Source organism: Macaca thibetana, chromosome 19 (assembly GCF_024542745.1).
Source record: "Macaca thibetana thibetana isolate TM-01 chromosome 19, ASM2454274v1, whole genome shotgun sequence".
Lineage (NCBI taxonomy): Eukaryota > Metazoa > Chordata > Mammalia > Primates > Cercopithecidae > Macaca > Macaca thibetana.
This window is the reverse complement of record NC_065596.1, coordinates 14,975,313-14,995,566: the sequence shown is the minus strand read 5'-3', so window position 1 is coordinate 14,995,566 and position 20,254 is coordinate 14,975,313. Positions and strand designations below refer to the sequence as shown.

Here is a 20,254-nt window from a genome sequence, read left to right as displayed (position 1 = left end):
CGTTCTCATGCAATGAGGTTTTCCTGTGATTTTACTTGATTTACCTATGTCCTGTATTTCCTGTAAAGTGGATGTTGGGGTTAGAGCGGTACTGTCTAACACAAATATAATGTAAGGCACAGATGTAATTTTTAAAAATTTTAGTAGCCAAATTAGAAAATATTAAATGTATGTATGAAATCATCTTTAAAATACTAAAAATGCAGCATATCCAGTTATCAATATAAGTTAATGAAATTAATGACTAATGTAGTCAATATAAAACTGAGACATTTCACGCTTCTTTTGTACTAAGTCTTTGGAATCCAGCACGTATTTTACACTTACAGCTGATTTTCATTGGAAATTCTTGATCTGTATTTAGAGTTTATAAAATTTACTGTTGAAAAAGTAGATTAACAAACCCAGGTTGTTCCAAACATACTTAAAAGTTTTCCAGTAACAATTTTATTTTTAAAGTTGAATTAAAAGTAAATAAATTTAAGAATTCATTTCCTCAGTTGCACTAGCCACATGGGGCTAGTGGCTATTGAGTTAGACTGGCCAGATCCAAGGCTTCCATTTTCTAGGCAATGTACATGGCTTCATATTATATCCTATCAGTAGTCACATAATACAAGTTTGTTAGTGATGCTAAGCATTTGGTCAAGGTACTCATCTCTGTATAGTCACGTTTTTCTTATAGTAATCTATAAGTGAGACTTTGGCCACAGGGGAATAATCTGTTCCCCAACAGCCTTTCACCCAGTGCTTTTGTTTGTTTATTTTTGTTTTGTTGTTGTTTTTTGTTTTTTTGGTTTTTTTTTTTTTTGACGGAGTCTTGCTCTGCTGCCCAGGCTGGAGTACAGTGGCGTGATCTCGGCTCACTGCGACCTTTGCCTCCCTGGTTCAGTGATTCTCCTGTCTCAGCCTTCCGAGTAGCTGGGATTACAGAAGTACGTCACCACACCCGGCTAATTTTTGTAATTTTAGTAGAGATGGGGTTTCACCATATTGGCCAGGCTGGTCTGGAACTCTTGACCTCAGGTAATCCTCCCGCCTCGGCCTCCCAAAGTGCTGGGATTACAGGCGTGAGCCACCGCGCCCGGCCTAAATGCAGAAGCATTTGATAGTCTGAGCGCAAAGTAGGGCTGTATAAAACGGGTCAGTATCGTATCTGGATGCAAACAACCCAGGGTCACATTTCCTTGGAAACAGTAAATTTGAGTAGATGTGGAATGTTGTGTCAGAAATCTTTTATTTGAAACTCAGCACCTGGGTTGTAAATTGTTACTTCTTGGTATCAAAAAATTACATAAACCCTTTAGGTGAAAGTGGGATATTTCAGTCTTTCTGATATTTCTTACTGATACAGTTTCAAACAGCAAATTTCTAATAACTGATTTTAGAGAACAAAGTTTCACAGTGCGTAAAAATGCAACAGTAACTCAAAGAAAAAAGTCATTAAAACTGCCTTGTTCCTTTTGTGGTAACCGTACAGCTGTTTTTTTTGTTTTTTGGGTTTGGGGTTTTAAGTTTTAAACTTTCTTTTTTTATTCCTGTGCTTACCCAATACAGCTTTTTAAACATCATAGTTATTATTCCTCTTTCATAAATGGAATGGCCTTGAGCGTATGTGGAGTCATATTTTTTAATTTTTTTATATTTATATACAGTATGATTGATTTTTGTATTTAGTTTGAGAGTCTTTGTTTTTCACATTTAATGTGTTTTCTTCCACTTTTTCCCCACTGTAAAGTTAATATCTTACTCTGATTAAAATGTTTCTAATAGGGAGATACTTCAAGACTAGGCAAGGATTCTGTTTTCATCTTACTATATGCCCACTAATTTTAGTATCCATTGATAATTATTATCTGTAATACTTACTATTGTGCCATTTTTCCAAATTGTGAATTTCTGTTCCAGTCATATCTTCTGTATTTATTGGAATTCTGCAAAAAACAACTTTTCTTTCTCCTCCCTTTATTAAATTACTTCACATCAGTATAGGCCAGTGGCTGTTACCACTGTTTTTTATTTTCTTGCTCAGAATGTCCCAGACTTGGTTATTGGGAACTCCCTTAAGTTGATTTCTGCATTGTTTTTGACATGTTCCCATCCTTTTTGGAGAATTTATTTACCTTCTGGCAGTGTTCAGGCTCATCTTGTACTTTCCTTGCCCCAGACCTGGAATTGATCTCTGGGGAACTCTGGTTCCTTTTATTGGAGAATGAAATTCATAAACCAAGATCTGGGCATTAGGTGTGCTTTTTTCTTCTGGATACATCTGGGAAATGTGTGTGTCTGTACACACACCAAAACATTTATATCTGTCTATATGTATTTGTATATATTCCTAAAGCCATGACGTATTTAATAGGTATTGGGGTTTCAGTTTTGCGAGATGAAAAGGGCTCTGGAGGTTGATGGTGGCGGTGATTGTACAAACATATGTACTTAATGCTACTGAACTATACACTTGAAAATGGTTAAGATGTTAAATATTCTATGTATTTTACCACAATAAAGAAAAAAAATTTACCAAAAAAACCATGGTATCATATCCAAAGCTCAGCTTTTATTCTGTTTCAGAAGAATATGTCATTGGAATATTGATAGGAATTGCATGGAATCTGTTGATCACTTTGGGTGCTGTGCACATTTTAATATTCTTCCTATACATGAACACTGGGTATCTTTTTGTTTATCTGTATCTTTTTCAGTTTCTTTCATCAGTGTTTATAGTTTTCAGATCTTTTACCTCCTTAGGTAAATTTATTCCTAAATATTTTTAATGGTCTTTTAATGGAATTCTTTTCTTTCTTTTTTTTTTTTTTTTTTTTTGAGACGGAGTCTCGCTGTGTCGTCCAGGCTGGGGTGCAGTGGCGTGATCTCCGCTCACTGCAAGCCCCGCCTCCCGGGTTCACGCCATTCTCCTGCCTCAGCCTCCGAGTAGCTGGAACTACAGGCGCCCGCCACCACGCCCGGCTAGTTTTTTTTTTTTAGTAGAGACGGGGTTTCACCATGTTAGCCAGGATGGTCTCGATCTCCTGACCTCGTGATCCACCCACCTCGGCCTCCCAAAGTGCTGGGATTACAGGCTTGAGCCACCGCGCCCGGCCAGAGGAATTCTTTTCTTTCTTTCTTTTTTGGATAGTTTATGTATAGAAACACAACTGATTTTTGTATGGTTTTTTTTGAGATGGAGCCTTGCTCTGTGGCCAGGCTGGAGTGCAGTGGTGCAATCTCGGCTCACCGCAACCTCCACCTCCTGGGTTCAAGTGACTCTCCTGCCTCAGCCTCCCGAGTAGCTGGGATTACAGGCACATGCCACCATGCCCAGCTAATTTTTGTATTTTTAATAGAGATGGGGTTTCACCATGTTGGCCAAGATGATCTTGCACTCCTGACCTGGTGTTCGTCCTGCCTTGACCTCCCAAAGTGCTGGGATTACAGGCATGAGCCATCACACCTAGCCTGTATGTTGATTTTGTATCCTGCAACAAAAAGTAAATTTGTTTACTTGTTCTAACAGTTTTTGGTGGAGTTTTTGGGTTTTCTGTATATAAGATCATGTCATCTGCAAACAGTTTATTTTACTTCTTCCCTTCTAATTTGGATGCCTTTTATTTCTCTCTCTGTTTTGCTTAATTGCTCTGTCCAGGTTTTCTGGTACTGGGTTGAACATAAGTAGTTAGATTGGGCACCCTTGTCTTGTTCCTGCTCTTAAAGGAAAGGTTTTAGCTTCCTACTGTTGAATATGATGTTAGCTGTGGGCTTGTCATATGGCCTTTATTATGTTGAGGTACATTTCTTCTGTACACAAATTTGAGAGTGTTTTTTTTTTTTGAAACAGGAGTCTTGCTCTGTCTCCTGGGCTGGTGTACAGTAGCATGATCTCTGCTCACCACAGCCCCACCTCCCAGGTTCACATAATTCTTGTGCCTCAGCCTCCAAGTAGCTGGGATTACAGATGCACACCACCATGGCCAGCTACTTTTTGTATTTTTAGTAAAGACAGGGTTTCACCATATTGGCCAGACTGGTCTCAAACTCCTGATCTCAAATGATCTACCCGCCTTGGCCTCCCTAAGTGCTAGGTTTACAGGCATGAACCACTGTGCCTGGCCTGTTGAAGGTCTTTATCATGAAAAGATGTTTTATTTTGTCAAGGCTTTGTCTGCGTTTATTGAGATGATTATAAGAACTTTGTCCTACATTCCGTTAATGTGGTGTATCACATTGCTTAATTTGTATTATTTTGAACCATCCTTGAACCCCAGGAATAAACCCTACATGATGTTAACATGTGGTTGAATTCAGTTTGCTTCTATTTTGTTGAGATTTTTTGTGTGTTTGTTTTGTTTTTCAGACTGGGCCTAACTCTGTCTCCCAAGCTGGAATGCAGGGGCACAATCATGGTTCACTGCAGCCTTGTCCTCCTGGGGTCAAGCAATCCTCCTACCTCAGCCTCCCAAGTAGCTGAGACCACAGGCGTGTGCCACCACACCCGGCTTTTTGTAGAAATGGGGTATCACTATGTTCCTCATGCTGGTCTCAAACTCCTGGGCTCAAACAATCCTCCCACCTCAGCCTCCCAAAATGCTGGGATTACAGGCATGATCCATTGCACCTGGCCTTGTTGAGGATTTTTGCATCTATATTCCACAAGGATATTGGCCTATAGTTTTCTTGAAGGCTTCCTGTCTGGCTTTGGTATCAGGGTATTGGTGGCCTTATAAAATGAGTCTGCAAGTCTTCCTTCTTCAGCGTTTTGGAAGAATTTAAGAAGTATTGGCATTCATTCTTTCTTCTTTCTTTTGAGACAGAGTTTTGCTCTTGTCGCCTGGGCTGGAGTGCAGTGGCATGATCTCGCCTCACTGCAACCTCTGCCTCCTGAGTTCAAGTGATTCTCCTGCCTCAGCCTCCTGAGTAGCTGGGATTACAGTCGCCCCCACCCCCCCCCCACCCCACCCGGCTAATTTTTGTATTTTTGGTAGAGATGGGGTTTCACCATGTTGACCAGGCTGGTCTCTAACCCCTGACCTTAAGTGATCCACCTGCCTCAGCTTTCCGAAGTGCTGGGATTACAGGCGTGAGCCACCACGCTCGGCCCATTAATTCTTTAAATATTTGGTAGAATTCACCAGTAAAGCCATTTGGTCCTGTTCATGCAGGGTGGTTGTTTACTGATTTAATTTCCTTACTTGTTTTTGGTTGTCCAGGTTTTTTATTTCCTCATGATTCAGTCTTGATAGATTGTATGTTTCTAGGAATTTGTCTGTTTCTTCTAGGTTATCCAATTCATTGGCATATAAGTGTTCATGGTAGTCTCTTCTGGTTCTCTGTTTTTCCGAGGCATCCATTTTAATGTCCCTTTCTTTAAGATTATAATCTTATTTGAGTTTTCCTTCTCTTTTTCTTAATTACTATAGGTAAAGATTTCTCCATTTATTTAATTTGTTTAAAAAAAAAACCGAGCTCTCAGTTTTGTTGATCTTTTGTTTCTAGTATCTATTTCATTGATTTATTTTTGCTCTAATCTTTATTATTTCCTTCCTTCTAACTTTGGGCTTAGTTCTTTTTCTAATTCCTTGAGGCATAAATTAGGTTGTTTATTTGATACCTTTTTTTTTTCTAACATGAGTATGTATTGCTATAAAGGTTTGTCTTAGAACTTCTTTTAACTGCATCCCGTAAGTTTTGGTATGTCAAGTTTCTATTTTTGTTTGTCTCAAGATAATTATTAGTTTTCTTTTTTTTTTTTTTTTTTTTTTTTTTTTTTTTTTTTTTTTGAGACGGAGTCTCGCTCTGTCACCCAGGCTGGAGTGCAGTGGCCGGATCTCAGCTCACTGCAAGCTCCGCCTCCCGGGTTCACGCCATTCTCCTGCCTCAGCCTCCCGAGTAGCTGGGACTACAGGCGCCTGCCACCTCGCCCGGCTAAGTTTTTGTATTTTTAGTAGAGACGGGGTTTCACTGTGTTACCCAGGATGGTCTCGATCTGCTGACCTCGTGATCCGCCCGTCTCGGCCTCCCAAAGTGCTGGGATTACAGGCTTGAGCCACCGCGCCCGGCCTCTTCACTCTTTTTCATTGTTTTTTCTTTTTGTTCCTCTGACTATAATCTACTTTTTATTTTGTTGATTCTTCTGCTTGATGATGTCTGCTCTTGGACCCCTCTAGTTAATATTTCAGTTCAGTTATTGTACTCTTCAGCTCCAGTATTTCTCTTTTGTTCTTTATCATTTCAATCTCTGGGTTGAATTTCTCACTTCATCTATTATTTTACTGACCTCATATAGTTATGTATCTCTGCTGTAATTTAACTCACTGATCTTTAAGATGATTATTATGACTTCCTTCTCAGGTGATTCACAGGTCTCCATTTCTTTGGGGTTGGCTACTGAATATTTGTTTTCTTCCTTTGTGTCATGGTTTCTTCTTGATTCTTCATGCTGTTTGTAGGTTTGCTTTGCTGTCTGTGAATTGAAGTAGTAGGTATTTCTCAGTCTTTATGAGTTAGTCTTGACTGGGAAAGACCTTCATCCATTAGCTGTGCTCCGTATGAGACAAGATCAGGACTGACCCCTACAGGAGTGTACCATAAGGTTGGTGACAAGTACATCTTCTCTTCTCTCTCTCTCTCTCCACAGAAAAGCGTCTCAGTCATACAGAGCAGATGTAAGAGGATGTCTGCCTCATTGCTTTCTCAGATGATCAGCACCTCAGTATGAGACAAGATGGCTACTAGCTCCTTGGAAAACTCTCTGAGAGGTCAGGAGGTCAAGTAGCCAATCTCACTTCCCATGAAGAAATAATCAGTCAGGGCAACTGAGCTGAGCTGGTTTGGGGGAAGGGCTAAGTTGAAAATTGTTCTTACCCGTATAAATGCAGCTGCTCTCAGTTTGTGCTCCTCTGGGGTTGCTTGCAATTATTAGTTTGATTATGGATTTATCTTCAAGGTATTTTGGTTCCAGTATTGTTGTTACATGTTTTCATGAGTGAACAGAGAGGTAGGGCTTCCTACTCTGCCGTTTTACTGACATTCTCTGTGATATATTACTTATTGAATCTTAAAATACAAATAAGGTAGCTCTGAATTGCTAATTCAGACCCCTGTGGAAAACAGATTTATTAACTGAGTTGTTTTTGTGTGATTCTTTTATATTTAGGCTTAGATTATATGTTCAAAATACTGTTTTCCAAATTCACTTAGATGAGTTATTTTTATCTTTCAATATGGTTTTGTTATTCATTTGTAATACAGTTAAAAAGCAACCATTTTTGTCACCTTAAAGTGTAATGTTAGCTTTGGCGTTTTTGTAGATGCCCTTTATTAGGCTGAAAATTTTTCTTGGTCTTATTGAACTTCATTGAAAACAATCATGGTTAATGAATTTTGTCAGATTCCTTTTCTGCATCTCATGAGATCATCTGATTTTCTGGCCTGCCAATATGTTGCATTAAATTGATTTACATTTGAATATCTCACGTTTCTGGGATATGTTCTAACTTGATGTATTATCTCTTCATATATAGAGGTATACATATGTATGTGTATATATATATATCACTGTATTCATTTTGCTAAAATTTTATTAAGGGTTTGTATTAACTCTGCTCTCCAACCAGCCTGTGATAGCTGAGGGCCCAGAGTGCCTTAAATGGATTTACCTTTACCCCTTTGCCCTGCCACTTGCCTTTGGGGATGGCTGCCTTGGTCATCAGGGAGGCTACATGCACCTCAGTGATCCTGCCTTATCCCAGCCTTTAATATACTATGGTCTGGTATTAGGTGAAGACTTGTGAGAGTCTGTGGATGGATTCATCACTGTGATTTCTGTAACTGAGATGTCTCAGAATTCTAATGTGGTCTGTCAGCCACACTCTGCTGTCAAATTTTGGTAAGATTTAATGATGATTTCTTTATACCTTCATGTGTGGCAGATTCCTTCTCTCAGCACTCATTCAAGATTGAGAAAAATCATGAGTATATTCTTTCTTAGCAAAGCTTATTATTTAGGTGTATCTGCATTCTTGGCTCTCTGATGTATTTTTAAAAGGTATGATTTTATAACTATGTGGCTTGCGTTTTAAGAGAGAAGGATCAACCCTTGGAAGTTTTACATTCTAATATGAATGTATGAGAACATTTATTTTGGTTTTTGTTTTGTTGTGTTTTTGAGACGAGGTCTCTGTTGCCCAGGCAGGAGTACAGTGGCAAGATCACGGTTCACTGCAGCGTTGACCTCCCGAGGCTCAGGTCTTCCTCCCACCTCAGTCCCCTGAGTAGCTTGGACTATAGGTGAGTGCTACCACACCTGGCAAATATTTGTATTTTTTGTAGAGACAGGATTTCACCATGTGTTGCCTAGGCTGGGCTCAAGCAATCCACCTTCCTCAGCGTCCCAGAGTGCTAGGATGAGCCACCATGCCCAGCCAGAAAATTTTAAAAATAGATATTTGTAGAGTTATACATCCAGGAGGATTTTTAGAAATGGGATTTCTAAGTCAAAGGGTAAATGCGTATATAATTTAACTATATGCTGCCAAATTCCCTGGTGTTTTTTTTTTTTTTTTTAATGAAGTTAAAAATAATTCCAAAGGAAGCTAGGCATAGTGGCTCACACATGTAATCCCAGCCGTTGGGGAGGCCAAGGCAGGAGAATCACTTGTGTCCAACGTGAGCAAGATAGCAAGACCCCATCTCTGCAGAAAACTAAAGAATTCGCTGGACATGGTGGCACATGCTTCTTGTCCTAGCTACTTGGGAGGCTGAGGTAGGATTCCTTGAGCCCTGCAGGTCAGGGCTGCAGTGAGCCAAGATTGTGCTACTGCACTTCAGTCTGGGCAACAGAACAGGGCCCTGTCCCTTACCCCATCCCAAAAACAAGCCTGAGAATAAGAGGAGATAATTCCTGCTTAGGTAACTGACCAAAAAAAGGCTTATATCCAAAATATATTAAGAACTCTCTTACACATTAATTCCAAAAATTCAAACAATCCAATAGAAGAATCAGTAAAGAGGCTTGAGCAGGCTCTTCACAAAACTGTGCTATGGATAATAAACATGAAAAATTGAAGTTTTTATCCTCATTAATTATCAGGCAAATGGAAATTAAATCTGCCACTACACATGCATCAGAATGGCTAAATCCAAAAAGAGTTACAATACCAAATGTTGAAGAGAGTTTAAAGAAACTAGAGTTTGCATATACTTTTAGTGTGTAAAGTAGAAATATGTTTTGAAAAACGATTTGGCATTGCGTTCCAAATTTGAACTTAAGGATATACCCTTAAATACAACCATATAACATCATCATTTGAAGTAGCTCAGAATTAAATAGCTTTAATGTCTGTCTACAAGAATACATGAATAAACCAAGCTATAATGGTTAAGTATCAGAAATATTTGGGACCAGAAGTGATTTGGATTTCAGAAGTGATTTGGATTTCAGATTTCTTCAGATTTTGCAATATTTGCATTATACTTCAGAAATTTAAAATGTTCCAGTGAGCATTTCCTTTGAGTGTCATGTCTATGCTCAAAAAGGTTTTTTTGGAGCATTTTGGATTTCAGATTTTCAGATTAGAGATACTCAACCTGTTTTATGGAGTGCTTTTAGGTAAAAGGAAAAGAACTACAGCTATGTGCAACAGTATGGATGACTCTCATAAACATAATGTTGAATCAAAACAGCTAGACATAAATGAATAAATGATTTCATTATAAAGTTTAAAAACAGACAAAATTAATCTATACTGTTAGAAGTGAGAATAGTGCTACCATTTGAGAAGAGGGGCAATGATTTAGACGTGTCGTGTGCATCAAGGTGTAGAAATTAATGATGCATTATACCTTTGTAATTCTACACTTTTGTGAATATATATTTCAATTAAGTGTTTAAAAAATTCAGGTGTCATTTCCAAGTGTTTGAAAGAGATTAGCAAAATGAATATAAAGAAAACATCAAAAGCTGAAAGCAACATTTAATGGGAAAAAAAGTAAAACTGATCAGTAAACTCAAGTGATAGGTTTTTTAGAAGTATAAAATTGGCTGGTCATGGCCGGTCGCGGTGGCTCACGCCTGTAATCCCAGCACTTTGGGAGGCCGAGGCGGGCGGATCACGAGGTCAGGAGATTGAGACCATCCTGGCTAACACAGTGAAACCCCGTCTCTACTAAAAATACAAAACAAATTAGGCGTGGTGGCGGGCGCCTGTAGTTCCAGCTACTCAGGAGGCTGAGGCAGGAAAATGGTGTGAACCCGGGAGGCAGAGCTTGCAGTGAGTTGAGATGGCACCACTGCACTCCAGCCTGGGCGACAGAACAAGACTGTGTCTCAAAAACAAACAAAAAATTGGTTGGTCATGTGGCTAGCACCTGTAATCCAGCACGTTGGGAGGTCAAGGCGGGAGGATCGCTTGAGCCCAGGAGTTCAAGATCAGTCTTCCCAACATTGTGAGGAACCCTCTTCTCCATTCCAGCCCTACCACCACTCTCTACCAAAAAAAATTTTTTTAATTGGCCAGGTGTGGTGGGGGCTTGTGCCTGAAGTCCTAGCTACTCAGAAAGCTGAGGCAGGAAGATTGCTTGAGCCCAGGAGTTCAAGGCTGCTGTGAGCTTGATCCTACTATTACACTCCAGCCTTGGAGACAGAGTGAAGCTCCGTCTCTCCCATACCCCCAGAAAAGTATAAAATAGACAAACTTTTGCATAATGTGTGATTCAGCATTTCATCCACCCCATACATTTTCTTTTTTCTTTTTCTTCTTTTTTGTTGAGACAAGGTCTGGCTCTATCGCCCAGACTGGTGTGCAGTGGCATGATCTCGGCTCACTGCAACCTTTGCCTCCCAGGCTCAAGCCACCTTCCCACCTCCCAAGTAGCTGGTACTACAGACATGCACCACCACACCTGGCTAATTTTTGTGTTTTTTGTAGAGACAGGGTTTTACCATGTTGCCCAGGCTGGTCTCAAACTTGTGAGCTCAAGTGATCTGCCTGCTTTGGCCTCCCAGAGTGCTGGGATTACAGGCATGAGCCACACCCCATACATTTTCTACCCTCTGCTAGGACCTATGAATATTAAAAGAAAAACTTTAGATAAATGTAATAGTTAAGCATTAAAGGATTCGTGAATCAGGCAGCACTCAAAACCAGAAGAGGTTCAGGGGCTCTGCTGTAGCAGCATGCCCATGCCCAACTGGGTTTTATAGACTGAATATGGAAGCAAAGTAAAGAAATTACTTAATTGGCTACAGCTAGGCATTAGCCTTAGCAGTATTCTGAGTTTCTTGTGTGAACCATTAGTATTATTCTATTGCTTTGGATAAGAAGTTGAGTGTCACTTTTTAGGCAAGCCAGATGTCAGTTTTCAAGTGTCTTATGGTTATTTTCTTCTATTTTCTTGCCCAGAACCAGTTCTGAGTCTGTAAATACACATTTATATGTGTGTGTGGTAGGAGAGGTGGAGGATGATATTACTTATCCATTCGTCTACTTTTTTCCATAGTATTTGTCACCAATTGATATAATACATATTTATGGCTGGGCATGGTGGCTCACGCATATAATCCCAGCACTTTGGGAGGCCAAGGCGGGCGGATCACCTGAGGTCAGGAGTTCGAGACCAGCCTGACTAACATGGGGAAACCCTGTCTCTACTAAAAATAGAAAATTAGCTGGGCGTGGTGGCACATGCCTGTAATCCCAGCTACTCGGGAGGCTGAGGCAGGAGAATCGCTTGAACCCGGCAGGGCGGAGGTTGCAGTGAGCTAAGATTGCCCCACTGAACTCCAGCCTGGGCAACAAGAGCGAAACTCCATCCCAAAAAAAAAACAATAAAACTTGTTTATGTGTTTATTATCTGCTTAGCACTTTAGAATGTGAGATACCTAAGGTCTAGGACATTTTTTGTATAGTTGACTATCCTAAGTGTCTAGTATATTACCTCACGAAGATAAGGTCCTTCATAAATATTTGCAGAGTGAATGAAAGCATAAGCCAGAGATAAGGACTTGAAGGGAAGTCACCTGGCCTACATGACTTTGCCAGCTGGAGGAGCTAAAGATGTCTAAATTCAATAAACTGTTTGTGTTGGGAGTCCTCAAGACCACCACCCTCATGCTCAGTGATAGAAGTACTCACAGGACTCAGAAGCTATTAAACCTACAGTTATGGTTTATTACAATAAAAGGGTACAGATTAGAATCTGCAAAGGGAAAAGATGAATGGAATGAAGTCTGGAAAAAACCAGTCTTCTCTCCCGTGTAGTCACATGGACAGTGCTTAAGTTGCTGACTAGGGAAGCTCACCTGAGCTTTGGTGTCCAGGATTTTTACCAAGGCTTAGTCCCGTAGGCATACAGCACCTGAATGACTTACTTCATACACTTATGCCCAGCCCGTCAACAGTTCAAACTCCTGCGTTATTGCCAGAAGCCTCAGGCATACAAAAACAAGCCTTCAGCATAAATCATATGGTTAGCGTACACAATCTGGTCACGCTAATATAGTTTGGCTCAGTAGCTCAACCATACAAAAATATACACTTATCAGGCAAGATATTCCACAGGCTAACAGGTCATCTCTCACAAACTGAGCCAAGTGTCAGTCCTGAAGACAGATCTTTCTCAGGAGAGTGCGGGGTTTGGGCATCCCAGGCCTGTTGAGTTAACCTTTCCGCACATCATTTCATGACGATCTCGTGGTCACGTTGGAGAATAAGAAGAACCTCAGGAGTTTAAGTTTGTTAGTCAGTGTAACCTGCATTCTTATCCTGGCTCACACTTCCTGATTGGTGATGTTGGGTCAATTAGTGTCTGAGCTTATTAGGTTTCCTCAACTAATACGATAGTAACAAAAACTGCTTTGATAATTATATGAACTTATCCTACCACTGTTTCTGGCACATGGGTACCAGGTAAATGGCATTTGTTATTATTTATGTCCACGTGGCATAATACTGTAGTGGCATTCACATGAACAACTTCATCTTCTGCAGAGAGATGGCTAATGAATGGCGCTTGATGACAGATGAGTAATGCCTGTTGCTTAAAGATTGACGGTATGAGACAAGACTCCCATTACTACTTAATCAAGAGGAATTGAGATTGACCTACTCATAAGTTCAGACAATGTCTCGAAGAGACTTTGGGAACAAGATATTCAGGTACATTTCACTGTTAGACTCACAGGATGCTGGCCATTGATCTTTCCCTTTGTGGTAAGTCCATGTTAATGGTCCTTCGAGACCCTGCTTTAACCAGGCTGTGAACAGCTTGTCTTGTGATTAGGGTTTAGGGTCTAAGTGGCCCTGCTTTTGAGATATCTGGAAGGGGCTAAAGTAGATATGAATATTCTGTGGTCTAAATCCTGGGATTTGGGAAGGAGGGGTAAGTACACAGGCTTTTGAGATACCTAGAAGGTGCTAAAGTAGATATGAATATTCTGTGGTTTAAATCCTGGGATTTGGGGAGGAGGGGTAAGTATGCAGGCTTTTGTGGAAGAGGTTCAGCTTAATCACATGATGAGTTTCATTTTTGGCAAATAAGAAGGAAAATGTTAACTTCTCCAGACTTTTTATTCCTTATAAAATGGAATTGTTAAACTCTCTCTCCTGGTCATCAAAGCCTGAAGCATATTTTCTGGCTTCAGGTGAGTCACGCTGCTCAGGCATTTTATTGTAATAATGTATGTGTGTCCGCTTAGTATTAATATGAGGTGGCTTCTTGGCTTGTGAGTATGGAAGCTATCAGCAGCCTGGATTCTCAAGTTTTATTTCTTCTTCTCAAGATCATCTTTCTCAAGACTTCTTCTGTCTTCATGAGGCAAAATTTGAAGAGGAAAGGATGGTGGCTGGGTGGTTGACAAGTTACTCTCAGGTAAGTAGGAAATTGCTTTTTCTGTAGAAGCATATGCTTCTTATTACCATGTAGATGTGTTTTCTCCTAGTGGAACAGAGCTCCTACAAGCAAAGAGGGTCTGCTTAGGGACCACATCTCTCATCAAACTTCTTCGGACCACAGGCCTCTCACGTGGTTAACAGATTTCACAGGGAAATGATCCTACTATCCCAGTGTTTACTAATTCAGTCTGACTCTCATCCATGCTGATTATATGCTTTCATTTTGCTGTGATAGGGAGAGAATGCACTTGTGCTTCTCAGAATTTGTGCTGTCACTAGAGCATTTATTTGAGTGTCTGTAATGTACTCAGGATTGTACTAAAACCTGTCGATAGCGAACGATAAGAAGTCACAATCTAGTTGTGCTGAGATATATTCAGTTAGGTGAAAGAGGTGCTCTTCAAGCCATGTGACTAGATGAGATCACCAGTGAATATGTACAGACAGAGGAGAAGAAAGTGAGGACCGTCAAGTGATAGGGACCAAAGAGTCTTATCAAGGCATGCCAAGACAAGGTCCCTCATTGTCCAGTCAACATAGCGGAGAAGGTACTTGCTTGATGCCAGCATGTGTGTGATGGTTTAGGATTCAGTGACCTTTGAGGATGTGGCTGTGGACTTCACCCAGGAGGAGTGGACTTTGCTGGATCAAACTCAGAGAAACTTATACAGAGATGTGATGCTGGAGAACTACAAGAATCTAGTTGCAGTAGGTAAGGCTGGTACCATTCTTTTCGTTTAGTTTTTTTCTGGAACAAATATGTCTTAAGTAACTATATTCTAGGCTCTCTGCTTGTTAATGGGCTGCATTGGTAAACAGGCGAAACATTGTTTCCATCTCATAGACCTTACTGCCTAGTGATTTTTCTGATGAAATTGAACATCTATTCATTGTTCTGGCTTTGTTTTCTCCATGGATAAAAGACTTAGAGCTTCTTGAATATGTATACGAGCTTGAGCCTGGGTTGCATGGGAAGAATTGCTAGTCCTTTTGGTGCACAGTGAATGAGAAAAGAGTATTTGCAGTTTAGGTTCACTTGAAAGTTTTTGTCATGAACATTGTGCTGTTTAAGTTATACCTGAGAGGGTTCAGAATGCCCAAACAGCAAAATCTTAGCCCTTAATTCATGGAAGCATTTGTTATCCCTTGCACATTCTTTCTTTTCTTTTTTTTTTTTTTTTTTTTGAGACAGAGTCTCGCTCTGTCGCCCAGGCTGGAGTGCAGTGGCATCTCAGCTCACCGCAAGCTCCGCCTCCCGGGTTCACGCCATTCTCCTGCCTCCGGAATAGCTGGGACTACAGGCGCCCACCACCACGCTCAGCTAATTTTTTTGTGGGTTTTGTTGGTATTTTTAGTAGAGACGGGGTTTCACCGTGTTACCCAGGATGGTCTTGATCTCCTGACCTCATGATCCGCCCGCCTCGGCCTTCCAAAGTGCCCGGATTACAGGCTTGAGCCACTGCGCCCGGCCATCCCTTGCACATTCTAACATCATTCATCTTTCTCCGAGAGCAGGGTACTAGCTACGCAGACATGGTTTGACTTTTCAGGTGAAACAAGAAGAGTTAAAGACAGTGCAGAAAATTCTCCAAGATGAGAGAAAAGACAGATGTGATTATTTGTGAGAAACAGCCCCGATCGGAGGTGCAGTCTGTTTATAAATGTTAAGTAGGAAGGTTTTGAAAGTGTACTTTTTTGGGGAGAATATCAAGGCCAATTGGTTTCTGTGGTTCCTTGGGTACCTTAACTTTTCTTTCTCTTTCACTTTTCATCCGTCTTGGAAACTTTCTTTTGCCCTGACATTAAGATGTGTCTCATTTCTTCTTTAAATTTATGATTTGCATTTAGCTGTGTATCCATTTCCTTTCAACTTTGTTTCCCTGGCTGTACCTCTTTTTTGTTCACTATAAAGTCTCAATGTTTAGAGAACTATTTCTTTTTGTTGTTGTTGTTTTTTAGAGACGGAGTCTCACTCTGTCAGTTCACTGCAACCTCTGCCTCCGAGGTTCAAGCGATTCCCCTGCCTCAGCCTCCTGAGTAGCTGGGACTACAGGTGCGTGCCACCTTGCCTGGCTAATTTTTTTTTTTTTTTGGTATTTTAGTAGAGATGTGGTTTCACCATGTTGGCCAGGATGGTCTCAATCTCCTGACCTCGTGATCCGCCTTTCTTGGCCTCCCAAAGTGCTGGGATTACAGGCGTGAGCTACCACGCCCAGCCTAGAGAACCATTTCTTAGTGAATCACCTACCAACTTGACCTCAGTACCTTACTGTTGCTAGACTCTTATTACATCCAAGTTTCTCAATTTCTGTTTCCCTTTCTTTAAAAAACAAAAACAAAAACCAAAAAAAAAACTGTATTTCAAGCCAGTGTTTGAAACTACAATACACGCTAGTCGTGCATTTTTAATACCCTTTTTAAAATCATTATTTCTCTAAGAACTTAAAATTTTTTTTTTCATCTTATTTCAGATTGGGAGAGTCATATTAATACCAAATGGTCAGCACCTCAGCAGAATTTTTTGCAGGGGAAAACATCCAGTGTGGTGGAAATGGTAAGATTCAGAAGGTATAATTTATTGCCTTCCATGTTAGAGGAAGATTGGAAATTCCGTAAAATGGAAAAGCCGCACAGTAACCTTTAGACATTTGAGACTAGTGTTTTTCACCCAAAAAGAATCTGTCTCTTGGAGACACTGTGGATCATGAGTTTGACAAACACTCTAAACATCCCTCATAATATATTTGCTTACATATTTCCTTCAACTAAACATTCCCATATAGGTATCTCAGATGTTTTTGATAAATAATTCACTCTTGGGCCACTATCAGCTAAGCTCTATTTAGAAGCCCTGTGAAAGTAAAGAATATAACAGAACTTCCTGCAGTCACTTTGTTTCACTTGAAAGCACTCAGATCTGAACCATGCATTGCAATGAAAATGGCAGGAACAAACAATTTCAATTATACTAACTTATTTTCCGTGCATAACAGAATTCAGAGTAAAAGGGAGAATCTGAATGAAATAAATTTGGAAAACTTGTATGAATCATCATTAATTTTCACCAACAGGAGAGAAACCATTTTGGAGAGGAACTGTTTGACTTTAACCAATGTGAAAAAGCCTTGTGTGAACACTCATGCCTTAAGACTCACAGGAGAACCTACTTTAGAAAGAAAACCTGTGAGCGTAATCAGTGTGAAAAAGCTTTCACAAAACCCTCTACTTTACACAAGAAAACTGATACTGGAGAGGAACTTCCTAACTGTAATCAATGTGAAACAGCCTTCAGCCAACATCTACGTCTTGTTTGCAAGAAAACTAGCCAAAATCTACATCTTGTTTGCAAGAAAACTCACACTCAAGAGAAACCATACAAATGCAGTGACTGTGAAAAAGGCTTACCTTCCTCCTCACACCTCAGAGAATGTGTAAGAATTTATGGTGGAGAGAGACCATATACTCATGAGGAGTATGTCAAAACCTTTTCTGATTCTACAGGCCTTTTTGTACACATGCAAACTCAAGATGGAGAAAAATTCTATGAATGTAAAGCATGTGGGAAAGCCTTCACTCAGTCTTCATATCTTACTCAGCATTTAAGAACTCATAGTAGAGTGTTACCTATAGAACATAAGAAATTTGGCAAAGCCTTTGCTTATTCCCCAGAACTTGCTAAACATATGAGACTTAGAACTAGAGGGAAACACTATGTTTGTAATGAATGTGGCAAAGAGTTTACTTGTTTCTCAAAACTCAACATTCACATAAGGGTTCACACTGGAGAAAAACCATATGAGTGCAACAAATGTGGGAAGGCCTTCACTGATTCTTCAGGTCTTATAAAACACAGGCGAACTCACACTGGAGAAAAGCCTTATGAATGTAAGGAATGTGGGAAAGCTTTCGCTAACTCTTCACATCTTACTGTACATATGAGAACTCACACTGGTGAGAAGCCTTATCAATGTAAGGAATGTGGAAAAGCCTTTATTAATTCCTCTTGCTTTAAAAGTCACATGCAGACTCACCCTGGTGTAAAACCCTATAACTGTCAACATTGTGGGAAAGCCTTTATTCGATCCTCATTTCTTATTCGACATTTAAGAAGTCACAGTGCGGAAAGGCCTTTTGAATGTGAGGAATGTGGGAAAGCCTTTAGATACTCCTCGCACCTTAGTCAACATAAAAGAACACACACAGGGGAGAAGCCATATAAATGTCAAAAGTGTGGGCGAGCCTTCGCTATCTCATCAGGCCTTACAGTACACATGAGAACTCACACTGGCGAACGGCCCTTTGAATGTCAGGAATGTGGGAAAGCCTTTACTCGGTCCACGTATCTTATTCGACATCTAAGAAGTCACAGTGTGAAGAAACCATATAAGGAATGTGGGCAGACCTTTAGTAATTCCTCATGCCTTACTGAATGTGTGTGAATTGGGGCTGATATTTGGAAAGAATGTGGTAAAGCCACTACTTCCTCACACTTACTGAACATGTACTCATAGTGGCAATGTACACAGTCATAAGGAATGTGGGAAGCCTTCCTTGGTGTCTCAGATCTCAACAATTCCAATAGAAGAGAAGACATATGAATGTAAGGAATGTGGGAAAGTCTTGGCTCCTTCCATAGGCCGTACTTATTCATGTGTCTCTGCATCCTAGGAAACAAACTGAATGTAGAAAACCATCAGTCGATGCTTACATCTTACTGAGTCTGTTTGAACTCATGCTGGAGAGAAATGCTGTGAATGTGAGGAAGGTGGAAAAGCTTTCATTATTTTCCTCAGGCCTTATTGAGCTTGTGAGCACACTGGATATAAATGCACATCCTCTGGATGTAAGGAATGTGTTGAAACCTTTTGCTCTGCCTTATACCTTAATATTCAACTGTGATCTCACAAGTGTGAAAAATCTTGAATGTAAGATGTGTGGAGATTCTTCTTTGTTTTTAGCTTCCACTTGGGGAACATGTCAGATCACACATTGGGAAGTCCCATGAATGAAAGAGATGTTGGAAAGCCCTTGAACTTGGTCATTAGGAAACATCCACACTGAAGAGGAACTAAACTGTATGGAAGGTCAAAAAAGCTGTATTAATTTAGATGCAAAAAGTCATACTAGAGGAATACCATATCAGAATGCTTTTGGTAAATATACATGTTTTAAAGAGGTATATATTATTAATAAAAATATCTAGCTAGTCTGAAGATCCTGAGTTATCTCGATTGTTGACGGTTACAGATGGAACTTTTAATTGTTTAGGAGTTCCACTCTTTCTTCCATTTGTCAGTACTACACTTCACTAGTCTTTAAAACAATTTTAGGCTGGGCGCAGTGGCTCATGCCTAAAATCCCAGCATTTTGAAAGGCCAAAGCGAGTGGATCATTTGAGGTCAGGAGTTTGAGACCAGCCTGGCCAAGATGGTGAATCCCCATCTCTACTAAAAATACAAAAATTAGACAGGCATGGTGGTACGTGCCTGTAATCCCACCTACTCGAGAGGTTGAGGTAGGAGAATTGCTTGAACCTGGGAGGCAGAAGTTGCAGTGAGCTGAGATCACGCCACTGCACTCCAGCCTGGGCGATGTGGTGAGACTGTCTCAAAAAAAGAAAGGAAAAAAAAATTAAAGTATCCTCAAAGGGTTTTTTAATGAAAAACTTAGTTATAAGAATAAGGAATTGAGGAACATTTAGGGGGTATAAGTTTTTACTTAATGCATACGAGAAAATTGGTCCTGGCCAGGCATGGTGGCTCACACCTTAATTCCAGCAATTTGGGAGGCCAAGGCAGAAGGATCACTTGAGCCCAGGAGTTCAGGACCAGCCTGGGCAATATAGTGAAACCTCATCTTGACAAAGAATAAATAAGATTAACTGGGTGTAGTGGTTTGTACCTGTAGTCCCAGCTATTTAGGAGTCTGGGAGGAGAGGATTGGTTGAGCCTGCTCAGGGAGGCAGAAGTTGCAGTGAGCCCAGATTGTGCCACTACACCCTAGCCTGGTCTACACGATGAGACCGTGTCTAAAAAAAAAGAAAAGAAAATTGGCACCAGCAAAGAAAACCAAATAAAGTATTTAAGTTTGCCTTTCTGTGTGTCTTTAAAGACTAATGATGTTGAACAGAGCTTTCATATGCTTATGAGTCTTTGGTGAAGTGTACATTTAATGATCTTTTTTCACTGTTGCCGAGAGTCTTTGGTTTGAATTATTGAGGCAGGTTCTTTCAATACGTTTATTGAGGTATAATTGCCGTGTAATAAACTGCACATGTTTTTAGCATACACTTTAAGTTTGGACACATACACGTATGTGTACATACACACCAAGATAATGAGCATACCTATCAGACCAGATGGTTT

The 20,254-nt window shown here is 40.2% G+C and overlaps 1 protein-coding gene across 9 annotated transcripts in view; it reads left to right on the top strand.

The window, feature by feature from the left end:
- Positions 1-20,254, top strand: part of ZNF559 (zinc finger protein 559) — a 54,021-nt gene that overhangs the window by 1,744 nt on the left and 32,023 nt on the right. For 5 of the 9 annotated variants that reach the window (XM_050770373.1, XM_050770371.1, XM_050770369.1 and 2 more), the window contains exons 1-4: positions 13,112-13,208; positions 13,778-13,866; positions 14,475-14,601; positions 16,361-16,443. In XM_050770373.1, the coding sequence (XP_050626330.1) occupies positions 13,181-13,208; positions 13,778-13,866; positions 14,475-14,601; positions 16,361-16,443 (327 nt within the window). In that variant the 5' untranslated portion in view covers positions 13,112-13,180. Of the gene's footprint in view, positions 1-12,986; positions 13,209-13,777; positions 13,867-14,474; positions 14,602-16,360; positions 16,444-16,960; positions 19,103-20,254 lie in introns of those variants that run through there. The other 4 variants (XR_007721586.1, XR_007721585.1, XR_007721584.1 and 1 more) reach the window with 2 other exon arrangements.